At 37.9% G+C, this 21,714-nt stretch overlaps 1 protein-coding gene across 1 annotated transcript; it reads left to right on the top strand.

Moving 5' to 3' along the window:
- The first annotated feature begins 5,249 nt into the window (after positions 1 to 5,249).
- Positions 5,250 to 20,704, top strand: LOC121407970 (hydroxyacid oxidase 2-like). Its single transcript, XM_041599250.1, has 8 exons — positions 5,250 to 5,631; positions 10,257 to 10,408; positions 11,661 to 11,928; positions 15,184 to 15,359; positions 16,213 to 16,304; positions 17,376 to 17,537; positions 18,546 to 18,615; positions 19,738 to 20,704. The coding sequence occupies exons 1-8, from the start codon at positions 5,501 to 5,503 to the stop codon at positions 19,833 to 19,835; spliced, it is 1,149 nt and encodes a 382-aa protein (XP_041455184.1). The 5' UTR covers positions 5,250 to 5,500; the 3' UTR covers positions 19,836 to 20,704.
- Positions 20,705 to 21,714: the final 1,010 nt, after the last annotated feature.

Genomic DNA, 21,714 nt, shown 5'->3' with positions numbered 1-21,714 from the left:
AAGAAAAGAACTATCGTGACTTCATATCATTCTTAAAATGTCCAGTAAACCTAAGGTTAAGGTTCTGGATTGTCATCATAACTTAAAAAGATGTGTAGACATTGTTCATGATACTTACTCATCAGGGTAATGAAGTAATACCGAATACCCTCCTTGAATTTCAGTTCACGTGACAACGGTTAAAAGTCATTTAGGGTCAATGAACTTTGGACACGATATGGGTATTTGTTGAATTTCCATCGTAACTTAGGAAGTTTATGGATCTAAACTGGCCAGCACTGAAAATAAAGAACCCACATCTTTCAAAGGCTGCACACAAAACTTCACCCCATAGAAATAAACAATTTTGTACACAGGTATGGTGCAATATCCATTAGTAATCACATACCCAACAGGAAGTGATTATCTTTATTACAAAGAAATGAAATGATATGTACAGCATCTTGGTCACTGAATCAAAAGTCACAAAATGTAACAGAATGAGCCATCCAGGTTTTACACAAAAGTCAATGTCAAAGGATGACATAAACCAGACACAAACAACAATGTTCAATAATGTGTATGTCCTCCTCGTGTCTGGACACATTCCAGGCATCTCTGACGCATGATTTGGACAGGTTGTCTGACGTAGTCCTGGGGAAGATTTGTCCATTCCTCCTGCAGAGGTTGGATCAATGTTTGCCGTTTGGTAGGAGGCTGTTCCCTTGATCTCACCCGTCTGCCAAGTTCATCCCACAGATGCTCAATGGGATTGAGGTCAGGAGAGCATGCACACCATGGGATGACGTCAATGTCCTGCTCCTGAAGGAAGTTGGCGGTGAACCGTGCTGTATGGGGTCTTGCATTGTCCTGTTGAAACAATGTGATGCCAGGATGTGCCTGCAGGAAAGGGAGCAGATGGGGTCTCAATACTTCATCAACATAGCGCTGAGCTGTCAGATTACCTGCCAGGATAACCAGATGAGTCATATGGTTGGCTGATATGCCTGCCCACACCATCACAGAAGGTCCACCCCACCGATCAACTTCACGAGTGCAACATTCTGCATATCGCTCTCCTGCTCTGCGCCACACACGCTCCCGTCCATCACTTGTATTGACGCAGAACCTGGATTCATCTGAAAAAAATACTGCATTCCATTGCCTTCTGGTCCAGCGGCTATGCTCTCTGCTCCACCTCAGTCTATTCCTTCTATGGATAGCGGTCAACTCCTAACCTCTGCAAGACCGTCTTAATACCAGGTCCTGCTCCCTCAAGCGACGTCTCACAGTGTGAGCACTGATAGGGTTATCATTTTGGCCCACTGTTCCTGCAGCTGTTTGGGTAGCTGGGCTCGAAAACGATCTCAAAGATGTCGAAGGAGAATCCACCTGTCCTGATTAGGGGTTGTGACCCGAGGCCTTCCCCTTCTTTGTCTGTCACTTACAGTTCCAGTTTCCTGATACCGTGTGGCCAGTTGAGAAATTGCTCTGTGCGAACAACCAACACGTCTTGCAATTCCTCGATGAATTTCACCTGCCTCAAGCATCCCAATGGCCCTTAATCGTTGTTCATGTGTCAGACGTGGCATGATTTTCCCGATGGAAGCTTGCTTAGACCAGAGGTAAGTACTGTCAAGTCTAATAGAGCTAACTGATTTCATTCTGAGAATTTGCATAATCAGGAAGGAGAGCATCCCTACATGCAGAACACACTCATGAACATCATTTTTGACAAAACAGGTGATCACTTTGACATAATTATTGGTTGCTAAAAAATGTTGTCCATTCAGTGGCCATTTTTGCTTGGTGGAAAGTGCTTTTGTGTGGGACTTTTGATTCAGAGACAAAGATGCTATGCATGTCAAGTTCTTCTTTGTTATGAAGATATTCAATTGCTTATGTGCATGTGATTAGTAAGGGGTATTGTAGCACACCTGTGTACAAAAATTGTTTATATTTATGTCGTGAATTTTTGTGTGCGGCCTTTGACAGGGGTGGGTACTTTCTTTTGCTGTCCAGTTTAGTTCATGAAACATAGGCATGAGGGTAATTAAGTACACATGATCGTTTTGCACACACCTCAGATCATATGATCATGGTCAAAGGTCATTTTGGGTCAATGGGCACAGTATTTTATCATACGAATGATTTCTTTTGTGAATAATTATTTAATAGCTGTTTTCAAAGTCAGCACTACTGCTATATCGAATCGCGTAATGCAGACGAAACTGCCAGAGGCGTTCCCCTTGTATTTGTATATTATTGATCCTTTATCCAAGCTTTAGACATTATGTAAAGGTGGTGTCACACCTTGGCGTTTTAGACAGCGTATGCCCGACGTATCAAAATTTCTCTAAAACGTCGGCATACGCTGAACTTTGATTTTTTTTCAACTCTGGGCGTATACTTAGCGTATTCATAACGAGTTGGACGTATACATAACGTATTAGTAACTTATATCGAACGCTTCGTTAACTTATAAGTAACGTATTCCAACGAATGCTTAGCGTTTTGCTGGCGTACACAACTTATGCCCTACGATAGCCTAGCTTACGCATAGCGCGCGGCAGCGTATCGCTGACGAACACGTGTCGTAGCATATAAAAAGGCTGCCGCTCGACTATTCAAATCATAACCGCACGATACATCACCGTATCAACACCACCGCCATGCCGAAGTAAATTCCTGTGAACCCCACCTTTATATACCAATTCCTATAAACGTTGTCAATACGCCATTATACGGTAGCTGTAATAAGTTATAAACACGTTCAGTAAGTTTTGTGGTCGTCCGGAGCACGTCTTCATACGTCGATATACGTTGGAGTTAAGTTACACATACGTTCAAAGCACGTTACTCATAGGTTAGAAGTAAGTTTTAGGGTACGCTGGACATTATCTCGACGTACATCGTCTTATGAGTAACGTGTGTCAACGTGTATCAACGATCGCGTAACTTGCCTACAACTTATGGCCCGCGTATGCCGGACGTATGAGCCATCCGCCGGCATACGTCGAAAAATTTTGAGCTTGCACAAAATTTTTCGACGACCTCGCTGTATGACGACGTACACCAGCGTGTTTTAGCGTACTCTTAACGTATGCAAAACTTACCCGTAACGTATTCGACGTACGCCAGCGTATTCGCCAAATTCCTCATACGTCGGGCATACGCTGTCTAAAACGCCAAGGTGTGACACCACCTTAAGAGAAGTGAATAAGCCAGTTCGTAGTTCAACTCTGCGCACGATCTGACGATTCTACGCATGATCAGAGGAAGGTCATTGGTACTTAAGTGAAATGGGGGTTTAAAATTTAATGAGATAGGCAACAACTTAGATGTCTCGATTATTCATATATTCTTTTGAATTGTTATTTCCATCCCTAAAAAATACAACAATGCGTCCACGAACATGAACGACTGGTACTATTTTACAGTTTTCCAAGTACATTGCACAACATGCTATATAATATGCATTCATAGTAGAAATGCACCAAATACCTTCAAAGACTGTTCATTGATGTGCTATTCTAGTCACCTGGTCTATTTGTTCATCCTGCTATGTAAGGCATGCTTACGTAATATCTTGCTTTGAAATCTGCCTATCATAATGAAAGAAATGAAAGGTCATTTGACCAAAATTGTCCATGAAGTAACTACGAACTGGTCTATAAGGATTGACAGGAAAATTATATTTCCTTTATAGAAGTTTTAGGTCTATGTCACTGGCGGATCCAGCGGGGGGGGGGGGCACAGCCGGCCCGTGCCCCCCCTTGAGAAGCAAAATTAAAATTTGTAATGTTTAAATGCCTTTAATACACAGGTTGTGCCCTGCCCTCTTTTGAAAGTGAGGACACTTTTTTTTCCTCCGAAAAATGTGCTCCCCGCCTTTTGGAAAATCCTGGATCCGCCCCTGTACTATGTATATCTATGAACATGTATATATTTTGAAACTGTTAGATATATACAATAGCTGACAATAGGCCTATTTGTAGATTTTTCAAACCGAAGTAGATAACGTAGTCTTACGATTCTTGTTGCTTTAAAAGATGTAAACCATTAATCCAAAAATATTTAATGCAATGATGCTTATATTTTGGATGCTGTGTTATTTATCAGAACCAGAACATTTTTTTCGTTGTAATCAACTCTGTCAATTAATTACATTAAATTTGCTAATTTAATGTACAGTATCAAATAAATGATTCTGTTTGCTTCCGATTACTGTGTCTTCTGTTAATAATGTACTAGTAAAATGCCTCTCTTAAATTTAAGTAAACCCACAGAGTGTCTGTCACAGTCCGGCCACTTCAGTACTGACTATAGCCTACATGAGTAAACCACAGATATATGAAGAGAGAAGTTTTAGGACAGAACTGAAAAAAACCCTCATACAATATTGATAAGGTTCTCCTCAGTTGATTGCTGAAAGCTGTATCATGGCACTAATGGTACTTTTAACTTTGACCTGCTATGTTTTTTAGATGACAATGGTTAATTAAACCACATTGCTATCTTATAAAACATATACAATATTACATTTTGATCAGGGGTTCGAACAACAACCCACATTTTATAGGCGGAATGGGGAAGGGGAAAGGGGGGGGGGGGGTGACGAAGCGACCCTGTGCCCCCTGGCGCGGCACAAAGAAACGACAAAAGTCATAACTGTGATGCAGCATGAAGTTTTAGCTTCCTTGGAGCCCGGAAGGTGGGGGGGGGGGCACTTATATTGACGAGTGGATACCATGCGCGACAAAAAAAACACGTCAAAATGATGTCTTTTTCAAGATAGGGCACGTTACGTATGTAACGTAATAAGGGTGTCAAAACCTTAAAATATGAAAAAAGGGTATCTACTTCGCTGGGAAAGTTATACGTGTTTAGGGTAAAATTTGCGTGGGTATGAAAAAATTTTTTTTATAAAGGATGTACCTTTTGCCCCAATAGTCAACACTTACGTGTTTAGAGTACGATTTGCGCGAGGTATATGGGAGGTGGGGCCGTACTAAACATTATTTTTTAAATATTTAGTTTTGTTTAGGGGTTCAATTCAGGGAATACTTGCCAAGTTAGAGTATCGTTTTGTTTCCAATACTTGTTAAGGGTAGGGTTTCACACGCCAATAGTTGTTAAGGGGTACTTTTTTCAGAATATGGAAAGTACTTATTTAGGGTGCTTTTCGAGACCCCATGGTCGCGCATGGTATCCACTCGTCAATGGAAGTGGCCCCCGGGCCTTGGAGCTGAAATAACGATCTGATCTCTATAAAACCATGTAGTAAAACAGAAAGAGTCGAGTTTGGTTTGGTTACCTTTTTTATTGTAGGTTTATGTCTTTTATAGCACCCTTAAGTTCCGCTAGTTCTTGCTTATTACACACATGCGTATGAAAACAAGAGTCCGAAGTCCAACGAACGTTTCAACAAGGCCGAGTTCGCGTTTCATTTGTGCACTTCCGCCTAATCGATTACACGAGCTACCTGCACTTTGCTAGCTACGAACACGAATCTGTTACTATGGGACTGCACACCTTAGCTGACTACGAAAGACGTGCACGAGAAATTATATCTGATAGTGCATGGGTGTATTACGATTACGGAAGGGAACGACGATGGTGCCTCGAAGACAGTGTCAAAGCATTTTCAAGGTAGCTTAACGTCTTACTTGTTCCCCCCTATACTAAGGCCAAATTTGAGCCCTAGAGCTACTGAGCTAGACCTACCGTGCATGCATATTCAGTTTCAAAACATTGACTCGTTTCAGCCATAGCTGGCACTTCCAAACATCCTTACTGAAAATAATGTTCAATCAATTACATGTCATATTAGCTCATTTATTTTGTCTTGTGATAATCCATAACTTCATAGTCTTCACCGGAGTATGCATTAATTAAAGTCTTACTCCCCAAGTTACGCCGATTCAAACGAAAGCCCCAGGCGAAAAACCCCGGGCGAAAACAGTATACGAACCTGGTGGGCGTTGCATAAAACTTTTTACCTGAGAAAACTCAGGTTGTTTTTACCGGAGTTTTTGCCCTGTGTTAAAGTCAATGGCAGAAATCAGACTAACCATAGTTTTCAGGTTTAACCAGAGTTTTCTCTGGTAAAAAGTTTTATGCAACGGGCCCCTGGTGGGCGTTTCATAAAGCTGTTCGTAAGATAAGAACGACTTTAAGATCGACTGGTGATCCTTTCTTTTGGTAAATGGTACACAACATAGGCGATGGTTTAGCGCGTAAGAAAGGTTCACCAGTCGTTCTTAAAGTCGCTCTTAACTTACGAACAGCTTTATGAAACGGCCCCGGGCCGGTTGATACATTATCACTGCTTGTTAAATCGATCACTGCTCGTGTGTGCACTCGATTTGTAATGTTTATGTACAAATAATGTGCCATTGAAAAAGCTTGGTATGAACCTCCAGCGGACGGAGTATGTACGGCAGTGTAATAATACTTCCTTTGTTGCATATGACTAGTACATGCAATGATGCATGCTGATATACAGTTGGCTAGAAACCCCTAGGGTGCCATGAGCCTAATTACATCAGGAGGGCTCAAGATATTCGTTCGACCCAACCCATTCAATTTTTTTTTCAATTTGATGTTGCTGATTGACAAAACTGTATGAATATGATTCAAAATCTAACACTGATTCTATAAATGGTAACTACTGAACTTCCTTCGCCCAAATTGGGAAGATAAAAAAGTGAATTGGAACTATTTTTTTGACTGGCGGACTAATTAGGGCTATTTTACTGTTTGAGTCGATGAATTTGCTCCATTCATAGTTATCTTCATAAATGGCAATTTATTTTTAAAATGAGCTGGCTACGCTACCCTTTCCTGGTCAGATATGGAATGCCAGATATATATCCTATCCAATGGTAGTAAACATTTCACCCTCTAATTTCACATTCATTTATGAATTTTTCAACAGTGCCATTTTAACACACAAGTCTATGGGGAATGTTTTACGCGCGTGACACCCTAGAAACCTTTTGTTCCGTACCCCCCACAAAAAAAAATGCTTCGACATGTTTGACGATAGAGTGCTTAAAGGGATGGTCCGGGCTGAAAAATATTTATTTATATTTTAATACATAGAGCAGAATTCACTGAGCAAAATGCTGAAAATTTCATCAGCCCGGACCATCCCTTTAAAAGGTAATCGCGCGCATTTTAAGCTTGTGATGCTCGTGTTCATTTTAAAGACCCAGACCGGACCCAAAAATGAAATTGACAAATTATATACCAATCGAAAGCTTATAAGCTACTAAATACAGCATCGTGAGCTTTATTCATTTTCACCCTTCCCAGCTGAGTATTTTGCTTAAAAATATTCCAATTATCGGGCTTCGAACCCGGCTTAGAAAATAGGCTTTATTGTGCTTTTCAAATGCCTCGAGACCGTGACGTCACGTTGTGTAAGAAGCGTCGCGATTCCATAGGTTTGTACACAGAAAAACTGGGTTATTTTTTTGCTTTCCAGATTATGCATTTAATTTCCTTCACTTCCATCACAGAGTGATATCACATATGTTTTTTCCTACATGCTTAAATTATGAAATCTACAATTTTGAACTAGTTTTTGCCATATTTTATTTCCTGCTTATTTGGCGTAGATTTCAAATCTGTCTGCATTCAGATTATGTATCACAACTTTTCCTGACATAGCAATTTAGGCCCAATAAGAGCCAAACAAAGAAGTCAGAAAAAAGGCAGTGAATAGTTGTAGGTTTCCATCAATTTCAACAGTGAATAATTGTGAGTGCCATTTTCATCTGAAAACGGAAAAAAAAACTTGGATTCATAATATAGAAATGGAAGAAAATACCCAATGCTTTTGTACACAAACCTATGGAATCGCAACCCTCCAGACACAACATGACGTCATCCTTTCCAGGCGACCTGGGGTGCTCAATCGAAGCGTACTTTGGAGGAGCAGTTTCTTTGATTTTTATCTAATATTTCTTAAAAATGGAAGGAGATGTATAAAATATCTTTGGTATATTTGTATTGTACGAATCATTGCCTTTCTTCTAATATATGATTGTTTTTACACCGGTCAGGGTTAAGGTCACTTTTGTGCTCAATCGGATGCCAATTTAGCTCGCATTTCTCTTTTGACCAATATCCTGCGTATAATGAATATAATTATGATTGTTTTTACACCGGTCAGGGTTAAGGTCACTTTTGTGCTCATCGGATGCCAATTTAGCTCGCATTTCTCTTTTGACCAATATCCTGCGTATAATGAAAAAAGTCTTTTTTCTTGATAACATACTATGGGCCTATAGTTCATAATTTGGTATAAGAAATACAAAATCTTGATAAACGAGGGCCGTGGCCCTGAGGAAGTCCGTTGGGGAAGAAATGACAGCTTTCTCTAGCTGAAGATGTTATGTTGAAGCATTAAACTATGGTCCATTTTGTCTCGCCTACCTGCATAGCAGAGCAAGACTAATCATGCTAATAGGCGACGCTTTTTCGACGATGGCGGTAGCGTCGTTAACATTACCCAATTAAACACTAAGTTTTGGAAATATCATCATAACCTACAAAGTTTATAGACCTGATCCATGAAACTTTGATATAAGGGTAATCAAGTATTACTGAACATCCTGCGTAAGTTTTAGGTCACATTATCAAGATCAAAGGTCATTTAGGGTCAATGAACTAAGACCATGTGTGAAGAATCAGCATCGAACTCTTAACGTAAGGTTTTGTTTTTGAAATGTCATCATAACTTAGGAAGTATATAGACCTAATTGATGAAACCTGGACATACGGATCGAGTAATCAAGTATTACTTAACATCCTGCCCGAGTTTCAAGTGACATGACCAAGGTCAAAAGTCATGTAGGGTCAATGAAATTAGATGTTACATTGACGAGTGATACCATGCGCGACCAAAAACCACGTAAAAGGGATGTGTTTTTCAAGAAAGAGCACGTTACGTACATTACGTGATAAGGTAGACAAAACCCCCCGGGGGGGGGGCACTCAGTATATTATGCATAGTGGGTATGTGCCGCGGAGGGGACCCCCTATTTTCACACTCAAATTTCCGTTCCAAGGCATAGCATTTTTGTCTTATTGAGAAAAAGAACAGAGAAAGCCGCTCCAAGGCATAGCATTTTCTTCTTATCATGAAAAGGGAAGAAAGAAATCCGCTCCAAAGCTTCGCATATTTTCCGTTACGGTCGCATTGATCTGCTACAATGAGCCGCAATTTTGGTGAAAAGCGGCCGCTGAGCGATGTCCGACCATTGCCGATGTGCTAGCGCACCCGGCGCCCGTGCTGCCAGGCTAGCTGCATGCACGTATGCCCGTTCCATAGGGATGCATATACGCACTCACATGCAGGCGACCCGTTCCAAGGACCCCCGTTTTCACAAACAATTGTAGTTCCGAAGCCCGTTCCGAGGACCCTCCTTTTTACAATTAGCCCGCTCCAAGGCCCCCGTTTTTTGTCTCGCCCGCGGCACACCCCCACCACTTTTTTGGTCGAGTGCCCCCCCGGGACAAAAACACTAAAATAATGATATAGGAATAGGAAAGCTACATGTTTAGGGTCAAATTTGCGGGGATGATACACTGTAAACACTGTGGTGTTAAAACTGACACCAATTGGTGTTAATAGAGGACCACACCCTGATGTGTTAAAATAACACCCTGAGATTGAACGTAACAAGAAAGAGTGTAAATGTTACAACCATAGGTGTTGTAATAACACCTATAGGTGTAAAACTAACAACACCAATTTAACACCGGTGTGAAATAACTGGTGAGGTCCTTTATGTACACCGGTTAACACTACAGTTTTTGCTGTGTAAAACTAAATTCAAATGTTTTATAAACATGTTAAAGGATGTCCTTTTTGCCCCAAACATTACGTGTTTAGAGTCCGATTTGCGCGAGGTCGGTGTGGGGCCGATGTGTGAAACCGACGACGACGTACCCGTGACATAACAATGAAATATCGTTGTACTTGTTTAGGGGTTCATTTTCAGGGATTACTTCCCAAGAGTATGGTTTTGTTTCCAATACTTGTACGGTTTCACACGCCAACGCTTGTTAAGGGGTGCATTTTCAGAATATGGAAAATACGTGTTTAGGGTGCTTTTCGAGACCCCATGGTCGCGCATGGTATCCACTCGTCAATGGAAGTGACCCCCCCCCCCGGGGGGGGGGGGGTTAGTACTGCTGCTATATTTAATTGCATAATGCGTGCTCTCCACTTGTTGCGTTTTCATAAACAAATACTCATATAGGTACAGGATAAGGAGTCAAGTTCTTCAAGATGTTTCGGAGCGGAGTTTAGCAACCACCGTCCTTGGACAGCCCCTCAAGTACCCGATATGCATCGCCCCCACAGCACTCCACACCTTTGCACACCGAGGAGCTGAGAAGGAGACGATCAAAGGTACCCATTTTGTGTACACTACAAATCATTAGTCAAATACAATAACCAAAAAATGTCCCCGCGAGTAAAATTATTGTCTGAAGAGTAGGCCCTGTTTATCCGGGGCACTTGTCGTGGAGTTGCCCTATATGGTCTATGGATATTCACCCAAGTGCATGTTCAAATTGCCAGGTATAATTCGAGGCGTACATATATGTTTCAAGGTATACCCAGCTCTCCATACATCAATTTTTATTGACTCATATATTTGCCTTCAATTTTTGAAATATCTCTTGTCTTCGTCTACATCTGAGGTTCGACCCCAAGACCAATGATTAGACGTCCGAAGGTCAAAAGCAAGACCAACGACATACGTTTTAGCATCGAGGCGCACAGTTCTGCACTGAGCTTTCTTACACGTCACACTGGAAAAAAAGTTTACCCATACTGGGTAAAATGGCCGATTTAGATAAGGGTTATGGGCCGGTGTTTGAACAGTCGGATGATATTGGGCCAAGATCTGTTTACACAAAAGGATGGTCTTCAGGTCAATTATCATCGAATTTATTGCAACGCTGACATTATTACAAAATGGCTGCTGATTGTCTTCAGATAAGGCTCCGCATGGTATCATTTTCCATGATACTGCCATTTTTTGGAATAACCCAGATTATAATATTTGTATTATTATCATTATTATTATATATATATATATATATTTTTTTTTTTTTTGGGGGGGGTCTTTTATATTATTTCTTTATATTTCTTTGTTCGATTCGATAGCCTTTTCATTGTTATTCTGATGGTTCAATTACTTATTTGCATTTTTCGAAACATCAAACTGCTGAATATAGATTTAAAACCGGTATATAGGGAGGTGTAAGCTACACCATGTATTTAAGTTAGTTCCACCTCGAGAAAATGTCATTTTGAAATTAAATGCAGAAAAATCTTAAAACTGAAGTGGTACTGTTATATGTATTTCCAACTGCGTTTATATACATTAACCGCTCGCCTCGCGCACAAATGTAAAAAAAGGATTGAATATTAGTTTTAATAGGTATGTCTCGGTTGAATTTTCAGCGTTATCTGTAAAATTGGATTGATCTCCTCTATTTCAGGAAATGTCGGGGAGAGGGGATGGGCTTCATATACCAAGCGATTATTGTTAAATATGTAATTCGTTGTTCATATATGACATAATACTTTATGAAGTGATTAATGACATTCAAACAAACTAAAGATGATACATTCACATTGACATTTGAAACAGGCGCCGAAGCTGCGGAAACGTTGATGGTGATGTCTGCTAGTTCAAGCTTTCCAATGGAGGATGTGGCTGCTGCGGCCCCTAATAGCCACCGGTGGATGCAGATATATCCAAACGCAGATCAAGAACTCACTTTAAGTTTCATTCGGAGGTCGGAGAGTCTGGGGTTCAAAGCCCTTGTCGTGACGGTGGATTCTCCAGTACGAGGACTAGACAGTAGAATATCGGAAGCGTTCAGCCACCCTGACATTGCGAATAACCCAGATTCTCGGTAAGTTTAGCCATTTGAGAGCCATTTTTTAGACGCGAATGTGTTCGCTATGTTTCACTTTGTTTTAATCGTTCTTAAGTTGAGTAAAAACCTCTTTTTTATAGACGTTGACGCAAGCCTACTGTGTAAACTTTATATTTCAGACTAAATCTGTCTGACGAAAATGTAAGACAGAGTAAAACCGCATTCTTTACCTTACCGGGATAATACGTATCTGAAATCTCTGTAACATAATTATACTACATGTACTTGCAAAGTCTGTATGATCGCACGCACCTTTATCTCGCTTTTAAAATGTACTGTTCACGTTTTTAGATGTTTAGCAGACAATGCTAACATGTTTTTGAATAGGACATATTCAAATTGAATTCGCTTTCGTCTGACAAAAATAGTTTGACAGAGGTAGAAATTTTGTTAGACGTCAGTATGTAACACAAATGATGGCTTTAAATTTCATACCTAATCTTCTTTATAGGCCAGATAGCATCGGTCTTTGCTCCATGAAGATTGTGTAATTCTTTTATTTTATTTCAAATTTTATTATCATTGTTACCTTATATCGGTGCCAAGTAAAAATGGCAGAGGGAATAATAGCAGAGGTAAAAATGGCAGGGGTAAAATGGCAGAGGCAAAAATGGCAGAGGTAAATATCATGACATGCTATAAAAAAAAAATCTTTCAGAATCGGATGTGAAATGATTTGTATGTTGATATACTTAAGGTTCAATAAAAACCATGTTAATTTTTTTATATAATTTTATACCATATGGGAAAAACTGCTCGCAAATGACGGCATCATTAAGATATAAAATTCTAATAGCTTTTGAAATCTTTGATGGATCCCCTACAACCCTCACCAATGTCATGTTATCTTCTAGCTGCTATTTTACAATGAACTTTAAATGTCAGGGTGAATTTCCCCTTTAATGAATTAAGTACAATACTTGGGATTCAAAGTGAGCTTCAAATTTGAATATTAGAAGAGCGATTTGACATGAGAAGGCCGTGCATGTAAGTCCAGGAAAAATAAGAAATACCAACTCAAGTGTTATCAATTTGGTATGATTTTGATATGTAATCCCGTTAGTCCAACTTTATAATTCATGTTTTCTTCTCAGAACCTTTCTTTTCAATATTTAATTTACTGTACATGGAGGGGCTTTTAAAATTTTTGGCATGGGAGTTTAATAATGGCCATTTATACCTCTGTCATTTTACCTCAGCCATATTTACTTTTGCCATTATTACCTCTGCCATTTTTACCTCTGCAATTTACCTCTGCCATTTTTACACCGAGCCCCTTATATCATGGTTAATCTTATCGAACTGAAGAACGATTTAACACTGACATTTGTTCTTTATGTGAAAAGGTTAAGCAGAATCTGGAGAAATATATCACAACGGAAACAGAAGTGTAACGGTCAAAGCAAAGTACCCTGATAATCTCAATAATTTTATCTATTGTACACATACTCTCGAAAAATATATATACATTTACCTGAATGCACTCACTCGTGTAGTTTGGCGATAAATAAAACTTATATCACAAACCCTTTTTCATAATACAAAAAATTCCTCGCTTGCAGCGCTTCCTCGAATTATATTAAAATGCACGTTATTTGGAAAACAAACGAATGAAGTAAGATTGAAATATAATCAGATTATGTTACCTTTTTTTGTATTTTGATGTGACCTGATTAATATTATTATCAATATCAGTTTCATTGATGCACTATTCGGAAAGGGAATCGATGATGTGGTCTAGGAATCTATTTTTGTAATCACTGGCGTGCACCCTTCAACCGGGGTGTTGGGATCCCAACCCCCTGCTACAAACATGTAATTTCTTTTTAGTTTTTTTCCTCCCTGGATCCATGGTTTACATTTTCATCTGCTGGAAGTCCTTAGAAATGTCCCTGTCCCTGAATTATTATCATTATACACTGTTATAAGGATATATATAACTAATGCTTCCATACCACCACCCCACCCACCCTCACAGTGGCGTACCGTGGGTCACGGCATTGGGGGGCACCAGCAAAAATTTCGAGTCACTTAGGGAGCGCGCGAAGCGCGCTCAGTTGCCAGTTATACTGACCTAATAGAGACATTTTAAGGACATGCATTGCCATTAAACGGATATGTATCTCTGCATCTATGCATAATGCGAGCGCGAAGCTCGAGCTGATTTTTTTTTATATTCAGACCTAAAAAGGGATATTATAAGCATTTTTTTTGTAATCATGATACATACCTGCCTCGCTAAACAAACAATGCGAGCGCGAAGTGCGAGCTGAAATTTTTGTATATATTGACCCCAAACAGGGAATATATTTTAGGAATCCATTAAGAGTATACATATATCAGCATAGTCATCTAATGATACATGTCGAGCTGAAGCGCGAGCTGAATTTTTTTTTATATACTGAGATCAGAAAAAATGACATATTAAGGACTGATTTTAGGAATTCATGAAGAGCAGACATCTCACCAATCAACTAATGCGAACGTTAGCACGGACAGGAAATGTTTTATATCAAGACCTTAAATAGGGCAATCACTTTAAGTAGTCATGAAAAGCAAATGTCACTACATAAAATAATAACTCGGATTGCGAGGAAATATATTTGGTGTACAGTATATTGATTTGAAAACGGGAGGTTTTAGTACAACAGGATTATATACTTCGTTAAACAGTCTATGCGAGCACCAGGAACAATAAAAACATAGGCCCTGAGCAAATAATGTTTCATATAGTTATGAAAAAATGCTTCTTATGTAATATAATTATAATATAACATAACATCTATAATTTCATCTTTCCACATTACGTTTCTCTCCCTTTCTCCCACTTTTTCTCCTTTTCCCCATTTTTTTGGCCATCCGATGGGGGCACGTGCCCCCTATGCCCCCCGTAGTTACGCCACTGCACCCTCACACCATATCCATAAAAATACCTGTAATGAATATCATGTGACCAGCTTTTGACCAATCACACGGTAGTATCTGGGCTAGCAATGTACTTCTTAATTATAATTACGTCCATTAGCCTATATTGCGGTGTTAAGGGAATACTATTCGTTCAGTATTGTTTAAGTTTATTATTGCATATGTGTAAATTCCAACTCTATAATGTGTTTTTGTCTCTTATTTTGCTATGTCTATGTCCAATATTAATGTTTTTTTTTAGATAACCATCCTTGAATGTCGGGATTTATATACCGGTAAAATTTTTAATTGAATTGAATTATACAGAATGGCGGCTCTAGAAGTTGATATCCCTTCCTCGCGTGAAGCCTTAGAGAGGGGTGATCACAAACTCTACGATTATGTAAGGGAAATGCAGTATAATCCGAAATCAACCTGGAAATATATACGATGGATCCGAAGCAAGACAACTCTACCAGTCGTGTGCAAGGGTATACTAACGTGTAGGTACTCCACTGGATATTAAATTGAAAGCAAAACCAAGTATGTATATAAGTATTAGAAATAAATCCACATTCAACAGGTTCAAGAAAGTTTTATTGTAGTAGGTTAATGGTTTGGTTTAGATTCCTTGACCTGAAGGTCTAAAATGCGCCAAGAATCATAAGAGATAGACAGTTACTTGCCTGTAATCTAGGGTGACCGTCTTGCTTCCATGGGAGACTAGTAGTAGTAATATTTTTAAAAGGATGTTTTTATTGTATTCTCTCAAATCAAAATACTTATTCACATTCCATAAACAAGTTGTACAAATTATTTGAAACATGATTACAGATTATACAATAAATCCATATCCCATATAATTATATAAATTATACATCAAACTTCAAAGATACTGGAAATTAATGCGTTTCAACAATTACAAATGAAATATTAACAAGATGCATTAAATGACAAGAGAGAAAATATTAAAATTCTGATCGGTTAGTAATAAATGAAGTGCAATGCCTGTTAAGTTTATATGTTGTCAAGGTCAAATTAAATTGGAATTGCGGTTTTGTAGTACGGCTTTCCAAAACGTAAACTTTGCATACAATAAACCAGAGGATTGTAAACCAAAACAATAAATAATGTACAAACGCGCCAAATAAATGTAATATATTTTCATATTACTATTCAGACCCTCAGAGGGCATGTTTATGGATTTAAAACAAAATTTGAAAGACCTCCCGAGATTTATTTCCAAATTGATCCTTATAGTGGGTAGTTTAATGTGAGTCGTGCTACGTGGAATTTCGTCAAAATAATACAGGCAGGAAATGAATTCGAGGTAAATTGTTTATTCTTTTACTATAGACGAATCTGCGCAAGCTGCTGCAAACGCAGGGGTCGATGGGATATTAGTGTCAGCTCACGGAGGAAGGCAGTTGGATGGCGCCCCGGCACCGGTAAATATTGATGGAAGTAAAACATTTGGAACAAGTAGGCTTGTGTCGAAACAGAAAAATCAAAGAATAAGAACAAAGATTTTTTTTTAGAAAAATCGGACAAATAATGAGAAAGTTATGAGCATTTGAATATTGCAATCATTAATGCTATGGAGATCCTCCCTTTGGCAATGCGACAAGGATGTGTGATGTCACATGTGAACAACTTTCCCCTTGATGGACTATAAAATACCCTCAAAATGTCTCTTTTTGCTTTTTCTTACGGTGATACAAACTATTTACCCATTATGTATCTGTATTACATGCCCTCCTTTAGAAAGAACACACGATCTACTGATAGATGTGACAAAAGAGGCAATTTAAGTGAAATATATACTAAGGCAATGGGGAGAGTTGTTCACAAGTGACATCACACATTTTGTCGCATTGCCAATTTGAGGATCTCCATAGCATTATTGATCCCAATATTCAAATGCTCACAACTTTCTCATTATTTGTCAGATTTTTCTCAAACTTTCGTTGATCTGTTTCTTTGATTTTCCTGTTTTCACACAAACTATCTTGTTCCAAAGGTTTCATTCTCCTTTAATGGAAGTAAAATTGATAAATTTATATGATATCATTGCATTGGTAATAAAAGTGCAAGTGTTATGCATTTAGAATCCTACCAGACAGTCGGGTATTCGTGTTGGAAACATTCGAATTCGCGAACTACTAAAAAAGGCTCAAATACTTTTTTTTTAATAATACGTGCACTCACTCAAATACGTGCACTCATTCATAATGGATACCTCCCTCTCACGTCCCTAGATACACAATACATCATAAATGATGCCATTCAACATGTCCAACAGGTTCGATGATGAAAGAAAAAAAATCAGAATTAGACATGACTTTACGTTTTCTTCAAATATCAAAGATTATTTGTTACATAAAAAAGAAAAGTAAGGAGGGATGTAAGGAGGGATAGGTGCGCATCTCGGACCTAAACGGCTAATCCAAATAATTATGATTGCTTTCCCATTCGGATCCACACTGTCTTTTATATGATTTTTGCATGAATCTTGACAGATCGACGCCTTGGCTGAAGTCGTTGACGCTGTCCGTGGAAGCGACGTTGAAGTCTACATGGACGGAGGGGTGAGGACGGGAACAGATGTCTTTAAAGCTTTAGGGAGAGGTGCACGAGCGGTGTTCATTGGAAGGCCTATCTTGTGGGGGTTGGCATGCCAGGTAATAATCACAAGCGAATAATGTGGCTTTTCAGTGGACCAGGGTAATAATTTTGATGTAAAATTCAAAATTTAGCAGTATGTTTTTGTAATTGTTCTCATCAGATTTTCGGAAATGAGAGCCTTACGTGAATGACATGAGTGAAGAGGAACGTTTGCCCAAAGTGTAAATACTTTCCGAGTACTTTGTTTCGATTTTAATCTGAACGGAACTGGGCAATTTCATCAATTCGTATGGATTTGAAGAAGTAGGGATTTTAACTCAACATTGTGATCTCGCATGGTGTAATGGAGACTAAATGGAGTTCCAAAGCTCTAGATTGTGTAAGTCTACCTGACATTCAATGTGGTGAATTTAAAAGTCCGATAAAATCACCTGAGCCTATGTGATTTTTTTTGTTTGGTTTATCTGCAAAGTTTGGTAGAAATGCCATTGATTTCATTGTAACTTTAAAACATCCTTGAGTGACTTTCCAGAATAATAAAATGCCAATCAAGCTCTAATCTCAATTCATCTCAACGCAGTATGTAATATCTATATCTTGAATATGAGTGTTGTCCTATCTTTTCCGCTGTCTACTCTTTCACCTCCTTTCTTATTTGCATGTATTTCATTCATGTATTTTAAAAAATGACTTTATCCTGTACTGTATGATTTGAATTTCATGAAAAATCCCAATGCAAATCATATACGGACAAATTTAAATTCAATTGAAAAAATAGAGCATTCTGGATACTCCCCTGGCATCACAATGCTTACAATTTCTTAATTGCTTTCAACTTTCTCTGAACCGTGCTCTATGTTTTTTGTTTACTGTTGGTTTGCTGGGTTTTAACTAGGAGCAGACCATTCAGATGTGATTATGTATGCCGAGATTTAATGATTATACTTATTTTGAAAATGATAAAAATGTTTTCACACAAGCTAAAACATTTTCAAGGCTTTCATTTTTCTTAAAGACGATTCACAATTTTTCACAAAGATTATTTGTTTCTTTCTGTCATTCAGGGTGCAGAAGGAGTCGAAAATGTTCTTGGTATACTCCGATCTCAATTAAGTGACGTGTTAGGATTGAGCGGTAAGACTTTTTTTCATTCAACCAAACTTGTGGAGTCCTTCGAAGTGTTATTTTTATACAGTATGTCCCAGAAAAAAAAACAACTGAGAATTTTCAGTGCATTTTATAATCCTGATAATTATTAATTAGTGACACAAAAGAGATCAGGGCCCCGTCTTACAAAGAGTTTCTATTAATTTGATCAATCGTAACCCTGTGGAAATCCATCAGTGTCATTATTTTTTTCTGCAGAAAATTTGCAAAATGTCCTTTGTAAACGAAGGAGAACACACCAAATTGTCAAGAAATCGATGAATATACGGATATACATTCAAATTAAAAAAAAAATTGTTATTAAACAAACATGCATTTTATATGTTGACTTTGGTGGCGTTCCATATTTGCGATTGATGGCATCAATCGCAACTGTCTATAAGATGGGCCCCATATCTTTTCATTTCAGTCGTTGCCATTCATATTATACATACGCAGGGCCCTGGGAACAATTTTAACAGGGGGAGCTGGTTTAAATTTGACAAGCAAAAAAAAGGTTTTTCACTATAAAATGAAGCAAAATGGAGGTTGACAAGCAAAAAAAAAATAGAATGAAATAATAACAAACAGAATAATACAAAAAAAAGAAAAACCAAAAAGGTTTAATTGTTTTTGGATCATTTCTACTATTTAGCAAACCTACATGATTTCCACGCAACACCCCCGCTTCCCAGGGTCATGTACATACGTCAATTCACACATGAACAAGTAAAGATTAGAGGGTATGAAAATGTAAATATTTAAACATGGATAGGTAGGAAAATATGATTTTGCAAAAAAATATCTGAATATCAAAGAGAAAATCGCATTTCAAGAAATTTAATTTTCCTCACTTCAATGTTACATCCTATCAAGAAAAGTAACCTGAAAATGATAAAACTATATTAATGAATATCTTTTAACACGATGCATGTGTCGAATTAGAAATTTCCAACGGGTTAATTAGCCATTTTTGAGTTGGGTCTATAGACTATATTTTTCATCGATCTTTTACTTTGACATTTTGAAGGGAAATTTTAAGAATTGCAAGTATTATGCTATATTTATGTATGTTGATTTTTATTATCTATTCTCATTGATGTATTTCAGGTTGCACCTCGCCCAATACAATCCCTGAGGGTACAGTTGTACATGAATCGTATTATCATCGTCAACCAAAGTGGAGAAGAGAAAAGAGCAAGTTATAATATACCGGGACTTCGAAGGATTTTTGTATAGCAAAGAAAATAGGCATTCCCCTTTTTTCCGGTTCATAAAATCCCCGCATGGGAATTATTTTCTTGACTATGTAACGTGCGAGTATAACATTCACTTCGGAATTCATAAGTTTGGGATTCCCTTGATGGCCATCTTAGAAATACAGAGTGTTTGTTGTTGAAAAAAAGGGTTTTGCAATCAATGAAGGTGCAGTATTTTCACGATAAAATAGTATTTTAAAATGTATGTACCTATCCAATATACGATTGACAGAAGTTGTTCAGGTAATGTGAAGCGTATTCAAAGCCCGAATCCACCCCAAGAATAAGTTGTTTTGAAGGACATTGGTAAACACATCAGAAGAAGAGTGTGATTAAAACATACCAAAAATATTGTTAATGGAAAGAGAGAAATCAAACTAGGATAACACTGATTTTTTTTTAACTGACAAATTGTAAATAAAAAAAAGCTTTTATATGCACATCCTTGTCGATTTGCAAATAAGGCAACCATGACATCGCCCACTTACTATTTTATTTGTATTTGTATTATTAAGCATATTAAAATATCTTTATTTCTCCCCATTATAATATTAAACGAGATACCTTGGTCACAATTGCTCTACAGCGGCCGTACGGCTAGTCAAAAACAGGCGTTTTAACATTTGATTTACATATAAGTGGTTTGTATGAAAATTAATGAGAACGGCTATTTTCGACTCGCCGTAAGGCCGCCGTAGAGCAAATGTGATCGAGGTATAAGTGAGATTGTGAACGTTGCACCGTGATTCATGAAGATGTTTCCTTACTGTCAAATCTGCAAAAAATGTAATAATCCGTACTTTAAATCAAAAGAAGTTCAGAGTGAGTGACATCACTCTTTTATTTTCATATAGTTGTGTTATGTGTTTTGTGAAAAATAGGGGAAATCTATTTTTTAATAACTTTCTTATACATCCGAATTCGATGAAATTGTCAACTATGTCCTTGTTGGCTTTTCTGCTTTCATTCCAATATCTTTCTCCTTTTAAATCTATTTTTAGTGGAACTTTCCGTGTCATATCTATTTGATTTCGCAGCAGTTTTAAATATACGTGCCGTTAGGGGGAAGTGACGTTTAATTATTAACATTGTTATGAAATATAGACCAGTTCGAAGTTACTTCCTGGACAATTTTGGTCAAATGAATGGCAGAGGTAAAAATGGCAGAGGCAAAAATGGCAGAGGTAAAAATGGCAGAGGTAAAAATGGCAGAGGTAATAATGACAGTGGTGAAAATGGCAAGAGTTAAAAAATGACTTGAGGTAAGGATCATGACATACTACATCAACAAGGAAAAGACGGAGCCTTTCCAGTTAATATCAGTCATATATTGGCCTTGAATGGAATCCTATCGACGGAATAAGCATTATGAACTGAAAAGATATTATTTAGATGTTTAAATCATTTTAGGTCAGCTCTAAACTTTATCGCTGATATGATTAAATTCAAACATTTTCATGCCACAATGATTTCAATTAGTGAGTAATGAAAGGACTAATCTTGGAGTAGAACAGCACTTCATCACATACATACCAAACGAATTTTAATGTAAACACAAAAAATGTGCGCTACCATGCCAACTGAAATAGACAAGTTCGGAATTTCTTCGAACCACTTGCATTACTTGGATAATAGAAAAATAACAAAACGTTCTGTAATAAAAAGTCATTTTTCATATTTCAACATCATAATTCGAATCATCATCAGAATAGATATTGATATTATACATATAGTTAATAGTAAATTATATAATAATAGCAATTAGTGTATAATTTTTCAGAGCAATACCTCATTGCAGCTAGTCAAGTGGATGGCAGGTTCATAATAC

The sequence above is a fragment of the Lytechinus variegatus genome, chromosome 2 (assembly GCF_018143015.1).
Source record: "Lytechinus variegatus isolate NC3 chromosome 2, Lvar_3.0, whole genome shotgun sequence".
Taxonomy (NCBI): Eukaryota; Metazoa; Echinodermata; class Echinoidea; order Temnopleuroida; family Toxopneustidae; genus Lytechinus; species Lytechinus variegatus.
This window is presented reverse-complemented; position numbering and strand designations above follow the sequence as displayed.

Coding starts and splice junctions, on each gene's coding strand:
- LOC121407970 (XM_041599250.1), top strand. CDS start 5,501: ATGGGACTGCACACCTTAGCTGACTACGAAAGACGTGCACGAGAAATT. Junction 10,409..11,660: donor TGAGAAGGAGACGATCAAAG/GTACCCATTTTG, acceptor CATTTGAAACAG/GCGCCGAAGCTGCGGAAACG. Junction 16,305..17,375: donor TGGATGGCGCCCCGGCACCG/GTAAATATTGAT, acceptor GAATCTTGACAG/ATCGACGCCTTGGCTGAAGT.